Genomic DNA, 14,584 nt, shown 5'->3' with positions numbered 1-14,584 from the left:
GGCCCCCATATGTCTCCCCACAAGCCTAGGTCGCAGGCTCAGGGACCTGGGCAGCTGATCGCGTATCCTTTTCAAGCTTGCTGTTTTTCCACACAAGCTTCCCGGCTGGCCCGGGGCTGTTTGTAGGTCTCCGGGAGACTTTGTTTTTCTCTAATGGGGCCTAGAGCCATTTGCTCACCTGCTGGGAATCCTGCAGGGTTCTCCACAGCTCCAGTTCACAGGGTGTGGTGGCTGAAATAATTCCTTTCCACTCACAGTCCCGCTTGATGGGTACTTTGTTCTTGTTGGTTGTTTTAGTTTTTTTGTTTTTTCCTCCTTCCTGTTGGTTGGAGAGTGCCAACTTTGTGGATGGGGGAGGGTAGCAGGGTTCTGAGCTTTCTTCCCTTCTAGTCCTCTTTTATGGCAACTTTCTTCTTTGGGTAGTTTGCTGGAGTTGCCCCTTTATCTTTCGTGTCCCAGTTCTTACTGGGACCTGCCGCTTTTCCTCCCTATTAACTTTTTTTTTAATGGGAGATCTTACTCGCAGCGTTTCCTTGCCACCATGTTGATCTGCCCCTCTTGGAATCCTGTGTGGTTTGGTTTTTATCTTGACAAGACAATTGTTTTTTTTTTTTACTTTTTTGTGGGACCCTCGCCGGTGGCCAGGGATCGAACTGGCACTGCAGAGGCTGCAGGCAGCCTCGCAACCCAGTGCTCAACTGCTGTGCCACCAGGGGAGGCCCCAAGGCAATTGTTTTAATCAGAAAAGCACAGTTACCATTGACACATTTCCTGTATCTGAAAGATGGAAAGCTCCAGTATCATTGCTGGGTAATATTTGATGTTCATTCCACATTTCCTAACTTAGAACCTTGTTTTAAATAGTATCTTTTTCTTAATATTTTATTTTATATAATTCTTACATCATTTTTAATATTTTTTTTAAAAAGATTTATTTTATAATGAATGAAATCTCTTTGGGCCTTTGTGTTTCAATATAGAATAAAATGTATGGTGCACTGTGGATGAGAAAAGTTACATAGGTTGTATATTTATTGGCTGCAGAATGCTCATTGTCGCTCAGTGCACATGGGCTTTTATTTATTTTTTATTGTTGTAAAGATTTACATATTTATGCATACAAGAACTGGGGTGTAGGCCAGAGGAACAGGGGAGGTGAGAGGATTCACCAGAGACAGAGTGGGAGGGAGAACAGCAGATCTACTGAAATACATTGCTGAGGGGAAGCAGTGGGTAAGACAGAAGTCTTCTGAGCAATGTGGGTCAGCCCCCTGCTCCACTGGGGATCGTGGTGATAACTTGATAGCATTGTGTTTAACCCCTGCACCACCAGGGAGGCCCCACAGGTGCACCAGACCTCTCCTGACTCATCGGCTGTTCCCCTCAGCAGTGTATTTCAGTCAATCTGCGATCTGCCTGTTCTGCTCCCCACTCTGTCTCTGGTGAAGCCTCTCACGCACACAAACCCCTGGCCCCGCCCCCCACCCCCCAACCTCTGGCCTACACACCGATTCTTGTACTCATAAAGAAATGAAAATAAATTAGGGGATTAGTATAAATATTGTGACATTTGGAAGGCCATCCTAAACATAAAAACCAGGCAATTGCTTTTTTTTTTTTTAAAGATTTATTTATTTATTTATACAAGCACTGGGTACAGTCAGAAGTGCGGGAGGGTGAGAGAATTCACCAGAGCCAGAGCGGGTAGCAGAACAGTAGACTGATGACGCACATTGCTGAGGGGAGCAGCAGGCTGCAGGAGAGGTCTGCGTGCCATGTGGGACACATTCCCGGCAGCCGGGGATCGAAACTTCACTGCAGAGGCTGTGGGCAGCTTTGCAACCCAGCACTCAACTGCTGCGCCACTGGGGAGGCCCAAAACTAGGCAATTGCTTAAGCACAATGCTTAAAAACACTTATTCCTAGGAACTATAGAACTCCATACGACTAAGATCTGTTAGAGTTTTAATTTCTTTCTTTTATTAAAGATTTTTTTATATATGCTTACAAGAGCTGGAGTGTAGGCCAGAAGTGGGGGGCGTTGATAGGCTTCATCAGAGACAGAGTGGGGAGCAGAACAGGCAGATTGACTAAAATTTTCACTGCTGAGGCCAGCAGCGAGCCACACAGGAGAGGTCTGCTGCGCCACGTGAGTTACCTCCCTGGCTGGGCATTGCTTCATAGTGCTGAGATTTAACTCCCTTGCACCACCAGGGAGGCCCCTAGAGTTTTAATTTCTAAGAATATATCCCCGTACTGAACTGGGTTAGCGTGCATATATTTTTTCATTTGCTCTTTATTAGCTTTTCCTATTAAATCTAATGGGGTTTCCAGTTAATGCATTTTGTTGTGATGATAAACCTATAAATAATGATTTTTAAAAATCACTTTCTTCTCACTCCATTTACCTCTAAATTTTCTCATCCAAATGTACTAGCTAATTCTTGCCAAACCCTGGCTTTTTCATCATTTGAATGAGGATTATTCTAATTAAGTTGATGTAACTTGCTTGAAGCTCTTTACAAAATAAGAACAAATACTCATCCTTTATTTTAAGAAGAGTTTTAACATCTATAATTGTTTAATTAAATTACATGCTTTTCCAGCCTCTATAGAAAATACTGTACGCTAATAAATTTATAAGAAATTCCTCATCCCATTAACCCACAGCAAAGTGCAAATTAAAACCAAAATGAGACACCATGGTATATAACGTGAAATGCTAACATTAATAGGTTTGACTATGCTAAAATTTACTTAGTTACACAAGCCTCAGTCATGTATTAGTGAGAATATAATCAACTTGAACTCTCAAATGCTACTGGTGGGACAGTAACTTGGTATGACATTTTGGGAAATTGGTTTCCAGTCTCTCTTAAATCTGAGCATATATACACAGTATATAACCAATAGAAATGCATCCATATGTGCATATGTCTATGCTAATTTTATTCATAATTGAGACATTGAAAAACAAAGTCTACTAACAAGTAGTAGGGTAGGTAAATAAATTGTGGTATATTTACACAATCATCTACTTAAAGACACTGCTATTTTTCTTTGCTGGATTTTCTTTCTTGGGTAATATGTTGGGTTATGTTAATAATGTTAATATGTTAATAATGAACATAATGTTGCTAGGTTCTTGTATTTCTGGACCTTTCTTATTGCTCATAGTGAAATTACTGCTCATAGAGACCTTTTCTTATTGCTCATAGTGTTATTTATACTTTTCAAGATGAAAATACTTTGACTTTTTTTCTTTTGCTTAATTCTGATATATCCCAAATTCTTATTTATTTCTATGTGTTGTTATAGTAACTTAAATCCTTTTGGTGGCTATGAATTTTAAAATTTAACTTAAGTCAGGAACTCAGTATAGAAGAGTTCTCTTTCCAGACATGGAAACACTGAAATTCTTCATCAAATTTATCTATTTAGGGGGCCTCCCTGGTGGTGCAGGGTTAAAGTCTCGGAGCTATTGCCAGCTACTGTGGCATGAGTTCTATCCTGGCCGGGAGCTAACCCACAAGAAGCAACAGAACTCTTCTTTTTCCCCAGCTGCTGCTCCCCTCAGCAGTGTATTTCAGTAGATCTGCCTGTTCTGCTCCCCCCTTCGTCTCTGGCAAGTCCACTCCCCTCCCTCCCCACCCCCACCTCTGGCCTACACCCCAGTTTATGTATGCATAAATACAAAATAAATCTTTTTAAAAAATTTACCTATTTAGGAATCCTAGTTCACCAATATTTACTCACTAAACTTTGAAACTAGATCCCCCCACCCCAGTAGATATACCCACTAAAGGAACTGAATGAGAAAATTCTATGAATATTATGATCTTAAATATAATAAATGCATAGAAAATGGCCTATACATTCCTTTATGGGAAGTTATTCTGTATCATTCCATTTCTTGGATTGTTTTTGTCTGCTACAGGTATAAGATTTTTGATAGGGCAGAAGATCTTAATAGTATACTACCTTTCATCTACATATTTTATCCTCTATCATTCACTTATGAAGATGGTTCTTTTGATAAAATGTTCTGGCTGAATTAAGGTGAACTAGCTTGTACTCTTAATTATACAAAATCCGAAAGAAGGCACATAATTATGTAAAAGATTAAGAATCCATGTTCGGAAAATGACTTCTTAAAAAATTAAATGATTGAGGATAGGATATGTTTACTATCATAAGTGGATTCTTTTGAACTGTGTCAAGTAATAAGAGTTTCTTTTTTCCTATTTAACATGGATATATGCATCAATATGAAAAGTATTTCAGAGTCACCCAGGACCAGTGAGTGTTTAAAATTTAAAACAACTCTGGTAATGTTGATACTGTTTTTTGTTCAGTTGCTGGGTTTATGGACATTTACTCTAGAGTTGAATTACCAGCTCTTGTCTACAATATCTGCGGTGTCCCGTGTGTTTGTGTTGAGGCTTTGATTTCCCTCCGCCTTCAGGGGGCTGTATAGGATCTGGGTGGCAGAAGCTTCAAGTAGGCAGTTAGCCTTCTGTGTTTGCTCTGGTGGGCACTTATATGCCCGTCCATGGAAGACACAAGGCACTGCCTTAATTGTGACTCCCACTTTCTCAGCTCTTCTATATTTGCTTTCCATTGTCTTTTCCCTCACATTTCAACCTCATAATTTTCTGAACAAATTCTTATTTCATCCCCTGTTGGGAGAACTTTTTCCCTGAAAGCCTAGGGCTTAGTCAGGGGTGATTGATTGCTTAGTATTTCAGACAGGCAATCTCTTGAATAAACCAAGCATCAAGCTAAGAAAAAGCATGAACAAAGAAAACAATCTTGATTTTCTCATTTGATTTATCATCTGATTATAAGAAAGAACTAGACAGTTGGGCCTTAACTTTATGAACCACGTCATATAGTTATTGACACAAATAACTATATTAAGTTGATGTAACTTGCTTGAAGCTCTTTACAAAATAAGAACAAATACTCATCCTTTATTTTAAGAAGAGTTTTAACATCTATAATTGTTTAATTAAATTACACAATCAGGAAAGGAAGTGAAAGGTGGATGCATATGTTTACTTCTAGAAAAATTTAAATATTACAATAAACAATACATTTGTTCTGATAAGCAAAGTAACACATATGAAATGGGTGTGGTTTATTGAAATCACTGAACAGGGCTGATGACGTCTTGACTCACTTCCAGCTCTGCTACCTTGTTACCATTTTGGCCCCAGGTCAGATACTCAACCTCAGAGAGTTTTATTTCCTCATTCCAAAATGACATAATTCTTGCTTTACCTACCCCAAAGGAATATTGTGAAAATGGTAGGAAAGTGGTTTGAATACTTGAACATGGTTTAGCATAAGTCTTATGATATGAAAGAAGTCTTGGATTTAGAATGAAAGGATTAGGGCACTTTGAGATAAGGATGAAATTTGGAGCAACTGATAAAGTAGAGACTGTTACAATGTTTTTTTTTTTTCCAAATTTAACTTTACTACAGTATTGTCATAAATTTCTGTATTATTTCATTGTATATATTACAAATGCAAGATTTAATTAACTTTTTTTGCATATAGCTTAAATAATATTTTCAATAGCACCATGACATAACCATAACAATAGCACCGTAACAACATAACATAACAATGGAAAATGGCTTTATGTAAGAGATGTTTCTGTACCACAAAAAATATTATGGAATATATACCATTTTTTTTTAAATGAATCATGACAATGTACGACTTTTATACAGTCTTCCAATATTATGTTAAAAATTCAATTAAGCATAATTCATCAATCTAACAATATTCTTTAACTGGTTCTCAGATGCTGAGAACATGTATTTAAATATATAAAACTACTGTCTTTAACCAGTGATTGCAATATGGAGGTCTGAACCCTTAGCAACCATAAAGATAAAATGCTCTCATTCCTTTTCTCCTAGTTCATAGAAAAAACACTTATTGATTTGTATTTTACCAAAGTTGTGAGTAAATCCAAAACATGTAATGGATATTGTTTGTCCTCATTCAGCCAACACAGACCAAATAAAATGCCTGCCACATTAAATAAGTGCATTTTTCTCTTTTTGTTGGAATCACAATCTCAGCAATATATTTCTTATAATACAAATAGAAAACCAGTAGTTATCTAACTTAACTTATTCAGTCTGATACTCAAATATTTACACATATGGAGTCTCTATTGGACAGACAATAATCAAAGGAATACTTGGTGGTAATAAATGTAGAACAAAGCCATTAAGTGAAATGTAACTGTAATTTTGTATTGTAAGTTGAGTATTACTAAGTGTAAGGTATTTTTGTATAATAAAATTAAACTTAGTATATTTCTGCGAGTTCATCCCTCTGTTGTAGGCCTTTCCTTGCTCCCAAGAAGTATAAATTGATCATATGGTCTTAAAAAGGTTTGGTTAGCATTTCCTGGGCTCTAAGTATTTCACCTATTTTTGTTCTATAAGTGAGTTGAGATCCTAAGGCATTCCTCAGACTACAGAGAGAGGAACTTCACTAGTGACTCAGTAGAAAATTATTTTAAACAGAAAGAGGCCAACATCACTTGTTACTATTGACAGAGTGATCTAAAGGAGAGGTTAAAAAAATACACATGACAAATACTTAAATACTGCTTATCATGTACCAGGTTCTCTCCCTCTTAATGCCTTTAGAGGGATTAAGTTATTTAATTTAATCCTCACTACAATCCTCAGAGGTACTATGATGATCTTTTCCTAATGAGGTAATGGAGGCTAAAGAGGTAATGCTTTAGTAACCTTTGAAGTCATAGGACCAGAGTGAGTGGGATTCAATCCCATCCAGGCTGCCTGGCTTCAGAGGGATTGGCTGCCTCTCTAGGTAACTGGTGATAATCATTGCATCAGGTGCACTGACTGAGCTGGTTTTTTGACACATGCTTTACTTGAGGGAATCAGTCAGTTTCCACAGTTATTGGGGTGAACTTGAGAGAGATACCAATGGCTGTCATCTATGCAAGCCAGACACCTCTACACACAGACTTCAGATTTCTTAAATAAGAAATCAGGGCCTCCCTGGTGGTACAAGGGGTTAAGCTTCATCACTATGAAGCAATCTGCAGCTACTGTAGCAGGAATTTGATCCCTGGCCAGGGAGTTGACCCACATGGCACAGTAGACCTCTTCTGTCTTGCCCTACTGCTCCCCTCAGCAGTGTATTTCAGTAGATCTGCCTGTTCTGTTCCCCACTCTGTCTCTGGTGAATCCTCTCACTGTACACCCCTCCCCCCACCTCTGGCATATACCCCAGCTCTTGTATGCATAAATAAATATTAAAAAAGATAAATCATCAATTTCTAAGAAGTTCAAATTTCTAAGATGTTTCATATTTTAAGTTTAACAGTAATCTTTCCTTTTAAAAAGCCAAACTTGCTTGAGAAGAACCATACATCACTAAGCCAGCAAATGTGTGGTGTGCACTAAATGGGTGGCAGCACAGTGTTAGCTTTATAAACAAACAGTTGAGCTGGTGCAAACAGATGAAAAGTTAGCAGATCAAAGAGGGAACTACAAATTTGCTCCCTCACCATTCATAGATGTCCTTTGCTTGAGGTTTATCTGTCATTTAATGTTACTGCACATTGCTCTGCAGATTCCCCTTAAGCATCTAAAAATGGAACAAAATGGAGTTATTTCCTTTCACATTAAATATCAAATTAGCCAAAAGTTAAATAATTTAAGTACACCAAAAAGAAAAATATTTAAAAAATGAATTTCGACTTGGTGATTCCATCCAGTCAATTGTCTAATGGGATGTAAAGGAACCATAAATCACGCTTCATTTTTTACAGTTATCCTATTTAATCCCACACATTGTAAAGCGGTGTTACACTCACTATTTGAGGGCTGAAAAAAGAGACTTGCGAGGATAGTAGATTGCCATCAGTTTCAGTTAATAAAAGGCCTCAGAGGAATTACAAACTCAGGCCTTTCAGGCTCCAGATAGCATAGCACTATCTCAGAGATAGCCTAAGGCATAGATAATTTTCTAAGAAGGTATGGTTCAATACCATGCATCTGGAATAATGAGCACAAAATGGCAGAAGGGTGTAAACAGTGGCTTTTTACACGATTACTTGAAAAACAAACACCTGCACACACAAGCTGGGAAAACAGGATATAGCTAAGGATCGGGATTAATTTAGGTAGCAGGAGGAAGGAGCTTTTGAACAAGAGTAGACCACGGCCTAGTGGGTGGATTAAAACACTTTGCCTACTGAATCTGGTGGTTGCTGCAGCGCCCAAGGGCCTATTGGCTGCACAGAAGTCACCCCCGCCCCTCCTGAATGGAAATAGCCACAGCAGGTCGACCCAGCGCTCACCTTCAAATGGAAAGGCAAGTTCTATTGCAAGAACTATGCATAGATCCATATTACATCCTGACAGTTTGTTTCTACAGGAAAGGCGGGATGGGAGTGTTCATTAATCCAGGACGCAGACGCCTTATTCCCTGGGCGTGCGTTTTGGGAGGAAATGACACCCTTGAAGTCCCCTTCTCTAGATACCCGTTTCTCCCCAGGTGCACGATCCTTCATTAGCGCTCCCCAGGGTGGAACGCGCCAGAAGTTCACGACCTGCCCTTCAGTCCCCAAGCGCCCCAGGGTTCCAAGACCGGAGGGGGCGGCTGTGACGCAGGCGGCGGCGGGGGCCGTGGTCCAGGCGCGGAGGGAGGGGGCAGGTTGCTCCGCGCGGCGCGGCGCTGGCCAATCAGGAGGCGCGGTGTTTCGGGCGCGGAGAGGGTCGGGGTGGGCGGGGGCCGCCGGGTTCCGCCGGGGCCGGCGCAGCGCCGCCTGCAGCTGCGAGCGAACGAGCGCGCACCGTCCCCGGGGGTCTCCGGCCGCGCCGGGGGGTCCCGGCTCTCCTCCAGGGCTTGCCCGCTCCCCCTTTTCAGGTCCGCCCCTTCTGCGCCCCAGACGCTGCTCCGACCGTGCCCGGCCTCTCCCTCTTCGCGCGCCTGGACTCTCCCCGCAGCCCGACTCTTCCGGCGGCTCCTCTGGTGTCCGGGGGCCGTGCGGGGGCGCCGCCGGCGGGGGCGCAGCTCCCCGGGCCGGCGGCGGTAATGCTGCTGTGGTTGCCGCCCTTGCGAGCCGGCGGGCGGCAGGCGGTGGCGGGAGCCGGGGCCGGGGCCGGAGCGCGCTCGCCGCTGGCCCGGACGCCGCCCTCGTCTGCGCTCGGCTCCCGCGGCCACCGCGGGGCGCCGGGACCCCGCGCGGCATGAAGAGGAGGCTGAGTGCCGGCGAGCGCTCAGCTGCTCGGCCCCCCGGGCCCCCGCGGGCCCCCGCGCGTCGCGCGCGCCGGCTGCGGCCCCGGCGCCCACGCTAGCCCCGCGCAGGCACGAGACACCGCGGCCGCGAGGAGGAGGCGGCGGTGCAGGCCTGCCGGGCGCGGCGGGCGGGACCCTGAGCGGCCCTGCTGGGCGACCTGGACCCCGGCGGCCGGCGCGGGCTGCCGGAGCTGCCCACGAGCCGGGCGGGCTGCAGTTTGCTGCCCCTCTCCGCAGGGGCGCCGCGGCGCGCGCCCGGCGCTTCTCCCCACCTGCAGCCCCTCCTCCTGCCGCTGCCGGGCGGATCAAACGCAGTCCTCGCCCTTCCAGGGCCTCCGCGGGTCCTTCTATCTGCCCCACGTCCCCTCTGCCCTCTTCGTTCCTTCCTCCCGGTCCTCCTGCTCCTCCTCCCCGGGCTCTCCGGCCTCCCATTCATTCCGGCCGCTCCCTCCCCTTTCCTCTCTGCTGCCGGGGCCCTCTCCCCCAGAGCCTCCTCGCGCGGACCCCCTCTGCATTCTCGGGGTTCTTGGCACATTCATGGAAGTTTAGGGCCTGGACGGTGGCCCCCAAGTCCGGCCTGAGCGCAGCCCGAGCTGCTGGCGGGGAAGAGGAAGATGTCTGTGCTTAGGCGGATGATGCGGGTCTCCAATCGCTCCCTCCTGGCCTTCATCTTCTTCTTCTCGCTCTCCACGTCTTGTCTCTACTTCATCTATGTGGCTCCAGGCATCGGTAAGCACCGGGACACACCCTCACTTCCCAGGTCACACCTTAGGAAACGCTGGCTGTCACTTCTGGGATTTGGAAGCGGAATAAGCAGGAGCCCAGCAGAAAGCATTTAATTTGAAATGTTATTTCAGACATGTCAAATACACTGCTTCGGGGCATGGGTTTGGTATGTGAGGAGTACTATTAATGCACGTTTAAATAACTTAAAACTGTATTAAGTGGACATAGCAAAATGAGGTCTGATGACCGGTGTGTTTCATCTTTCTTGAATATTCTTGACAGCTTTATCCATTCAGTATCAAGTCTTTGAGTTTGGATTTAGTGCTTAATCGTAGTTTTATTCCAGTACTCTCAGTGTAACTGGTTGTAAAAATATGATGGAGAAACCAATAGCAGATGATGTGATTTGAATTCAGGAATGTACATATTTTAGTGTTCTAGGTCACTGTCAAAGAATGGGGGCAGTGAACATTTGTGCCACACTCAAGACTTTTTTTTAAGTGAAATGTCTTGTAAAAACAGTGCTCCTTTATTTAGTCAGCTTGGGTCCAATTTTCAAGGGTAGGTAGTCTTGCTACCAGTTAGGATGACTTCTGAGATAAAATAATGATTAGATAATTTGTAGTTAAAAAATTTAACATCATGTTTATCCTTTGTTTGAAAAGGAGCTAATGTAGCTTTCTGATGAATGTGAAAAAAATGGAAACTTTGTATAGATATTAAAACACATTGCCTACACTTTTCTGAGTTTTCTTAGTGATTATGTATTTAATGTGAAATTACTTAGTAACAGAATGCATTCTTTCTTCTTAGACACTTTGTAGTCTTTGAGCCAGTGCCATTGCTTCCTGAGTTAACTAAAAATGTATGACCTCTAACAATAAAGACACCTGCAGAATTTTGAAATGTAATTGTTACCAGGCATTGTCTTCTGTCATAATAGATTGTTGTAATGAATTGCAGGGCAGAGGAAGAGGAAAAAAGCAAACCTCAAGGAGACTGCATTATTTCCTAAAACAAAATTATTGGATGACTTTTTCTTGATTAAAATTTTGTTTGTTGAGTAAGACGTGTGAGCTCAGATAATGATGCTTGAGAAGGCATGCATTGTCGAAACCTTGAGATATCCCAAAATAGGAGTTTGAGATTAAAGTTTGAGGAAGTATGATGAATATCTTACCATATTATTTTTCTTCACTGCTGTTTTTTCTTTCTTTTTTTTAAAGATTGATTTTCATTTATACAAGAGCTGGGGTACAGGCCAGAGTTGTGGGAAGGTGAGAGGATTCACCAGAGACAGAGCCGGGAGCAAAACAGGCAGACAGACCGAAGCAGCGGGAAAGACAGGAGAGGTCTGTCTGTCTTGCCATGTGGGAGTCCCCCTGGCCGGCCTGGAATCGAACCGGTGCTGCGGAGGCTGCGGACAGCTTCACAGCGCTGCGTTCAACCCGCTGCGCCACCGGGGAGGCCCTGCAGTTTTTTCTTAGACAAAATGCAACCCCTAGTAAAGCTGTAGTAGATATGACAGTGATAGCTCAGTGGATTTGAGTAATTAACCAGAGTATTCACCAGGCTTTTCTTAAAAGCCTCTACCATTTTGGAAGTTTTATAAATTCAACAGCAATTTTTACTTTCTTATGTAACTAAACACTAGACATTATTGGGGGATATTATTTTAGCTATGAGAGATTTTGGAGAAAAAGTGTTTTTGTACTTGAGACATTTTTCTGACTTTCTTGGTATCTTGGGTAGCATGTTAAAGTTATGTTCCTCAAAAAACTAATTAAAGGAGATCAGAATTCTAGCTTTTGATAGTCATCCATGTTTTTATTAGTGCTTTGGTACAGTATGTATAGATTCTTAAAGTTCAATTGATATGAAATATGAGTATATTAAGCTACTCTGTTTTAAAGTTACATAACTTCAAAAGATTTATTATAATTAGTAAGAATGAAATCCAGAACTTATAAAGTGTCATCAATTTGTTAAATTGAACCTGTCTCCCAATTTCAGTATTATTTAGTAACCATAGAGTTTCCTTTTTTATCTTTTGTATCTTTTAAGTATTGGGAAGCAGTTCTCCCAAATTTATCACAATTTTTTTCTTAAAAGCTTGAATTTTATCAGCAATAACAAAAACAGTCAGTTTTATTGAGCTGCCAGACTCATTTTGTTCATTTTTGGGAAAATATAGGGCAAATACAGAAGTCTAAATATCCATATTTTGTCAGTTGTTCTTTCAAGTAAAAATGATGTTCCATGAAAAATGTAGCTAGTTTAACTCACAATGCAACAATCAGTTGCACAATTTGATCAAGACTATGTAGTATTTTGGTATGCTGCAGGAATGCTTTATGCATATTTCTCCTCTCACCATAGATTTCTTAATAATGAGACCAGCCCCAAGATAATTGAGTTCTTATAACTAGTTTACATTAGATATACACAGATTCTTCTTTTTTTTTTTTCCCCAAAGATTGATTTATTTATTTATACAAGCACTGGGTACAGTCAGAAGCGCGGGAGGGTAAGAGAATTAACCAGAGCCAGAGCGGGGAACACAACAGGCAGACTGACGAAGTACACTGCTGAAGGGAGCAGTGGGCGGCAGGAGAGGTCTGCACGCCATGTGGGACCCTCGCCTGGCAGCCAGGGATCGAACTGGTGCTGCAGAGGCTGCGGGCAGCTTCGTAACCCAGCTCTCCACCGCTGCGCCACCGGGGAGGCCTGATTCTTCTTGAAATAATTCCTATTTTAGTCTGGATTGTCTTGAGGCAAAATTTTAATATGATTAAAATATATGTTGTGTCAGAGAGCACTTTCTATTGATCCTAAATAAATGTTTTACATCTCTTCTACTAAAAATTCCATGTTATTCTTAGCCACATCAACCTGTATAGTACACGTCTTTCCTTTCCTATCCAGAGGCCTATTTTTTTTAATTTTCTTCCCCAGGCAGTCCTGTCATTTTGGTAACTCCTCTTAATCTCCTTCATCTGTGTCTGTCTGTCTGTCTTTCCATCTCCCTCCCTTCCTCCCTCTCTTATCTCTTCCCTTTCCCCCCTCCCCTCCTTTTGAGTATATAGTACCATACAGTTGTACACAGTGTAATCTGTTTAGTTTCCAATGTTTTCTTATGTTGTTCAACATTCTTTTTTGTCGATTTGGGTCTTAATCTACAATGAATTCCATCAAATTCAAAGTTCATTATTTTAAGAATAATTTGAAATGTTTTCCTTAAAATTTTCTAATTCATGAAGGAAGCACAGGGACAGTCTTCATATCATGAGATTTACAATACCTAGTTAGTGAATTTAGTCTGCAGATACCCTGTGACCTCACTTGCACAGGAAGTTCATGGACAGAGTATCCTAGCCCACCCAGTAGAGGCAAGAGCCATGGATTGTTTCTCATTTGGTCTCAACTTTTGTACATGGATTATGTAATGATGGGTGCAGTTTCCCTTCAGGGTCTTACCTGGGCTGTATTGGGAATGGGATTTCATTTAGTATAAAACCATTTCTGTTATAACTTTCTTTAAAGATTTATTTTTTTTTATTTATGCATATAAGATCTGGGGTATAGGTGGGGGCCAGGGGTGACAGGATTCACCAGAGACAGAGTGGGGAGCAGAGCAGGCAGATCTACTGAAATACACTGCTGAGGGGAGCAGTGGGAGAGAGACAGGAGAGGTCTACTGCACCATGTGGGTCAGCTCCCTGGCCAGGGATTGAACTCATGGTGCAGTGGCTGACAATAGCTTGATTGCACTGAGACTTTAACCCCCATACTCCCTTGGAGGCTCCCTATGTTATAACTTCTAATACAACAACTATTTTCTTGCACTAGCATCAAAGAAGTAGTATGTGACTTGATTTGCAAATTCATTCAGCAAAAATGAATGGAGTCCCTTAAATAGGCTGACATTGTTTGAGGCATGGAAGATAGATTTGTGGTTGAAGGCGAAGACATAATTCCTTCCCTTTTGCTTCAGTGGGGTAAGCACCATGAAAGAGCTGTAACAAATCTTTGGAAAGCCTGCCGTGGGAGTGAGGGCTAGTGAAAGGTTTTCGGAGGTGCTGGTGGTTGGAGTAGATCACTGAAGATGGGTAGGATCTTTTTTTAAATTTTTTTTTACTCTTTTAAATTTTTTTACATCATTGTTCATTTTTAAACAATATTTGCTTCCCCCCATGCCCTCAGGTGTAGTCCCCATAGTTTCCTTCACCAATGCACCCGTGCACCATTACCTCAGTTCCCTGTGCTCCTTCCTTCCTCCCTCTGATGCCTCTCCCTCCTCTGGGTACGATCTATTTGGATTAAGCCAAGGAATTCTAGTGAGAGGGAACAGCATGAACAAAGATAGATCCAGAAAATAGGAGTATTTTCTTCTGGCTACCACTTAGTTATGGGGTTGCAAACAAATCACCTTCCCAGCCTGGTATCCAGGTGCCTGAGGTCCCTAAAACTCTTAGTAGAGAGAAACTGGTCTTGGTGCATACAACTTTACCAAAGGTCTCTATGATTAAGAAAGAAGTTAATGTGCTCATAA

At 42.3% G+C, this 14,584-nt stretch overlaps 1 protein-coding gene across 2 annotated transcripts in view; it reads left to right on the top strand.

The window, feature by feature from the left end:
• Positions 1 to 9,920: 9,920 nt before the first annotated feature.
• B4GALT6 (beta-1,4-galactosyltransferase 6) overlaps positions 9,921 to 14,584 on the top strand; it is a gene marked incomplete at both ends in the record, with an annotated part of 62,834 nt that continues 58,170 nt past the window's right edge. For both annotated transcript variants that reach the window (XM_084252381.1, XM_084252380.1), the window contains one exon: positions 9,921 to 10,035. In XM_084252381.1, the coding sequence (XP_084108507.1) occupies positions 9,921 to 10,035 (115 nt within the window). The remainder of the gene's footprint in view (positions 10,036 to 14,584) is intronic.

This window comes from Talpa europaea, assembly GCF_964194135.1.
Source record: "Talpa europaea genome assembly, chromosome: 13".
In the NCBI taxonomy this organism is placed as follows: Eukaryota; Metazoa; Chordata; class Mammalia; order Eulipotyphla; family Talpidae; genus Talpa; species Talpa europaea.
Note: the sequence above shows the minus strand (reverse complement) of the source record. Positions and strands in the feature narration are given on the sequence as shown.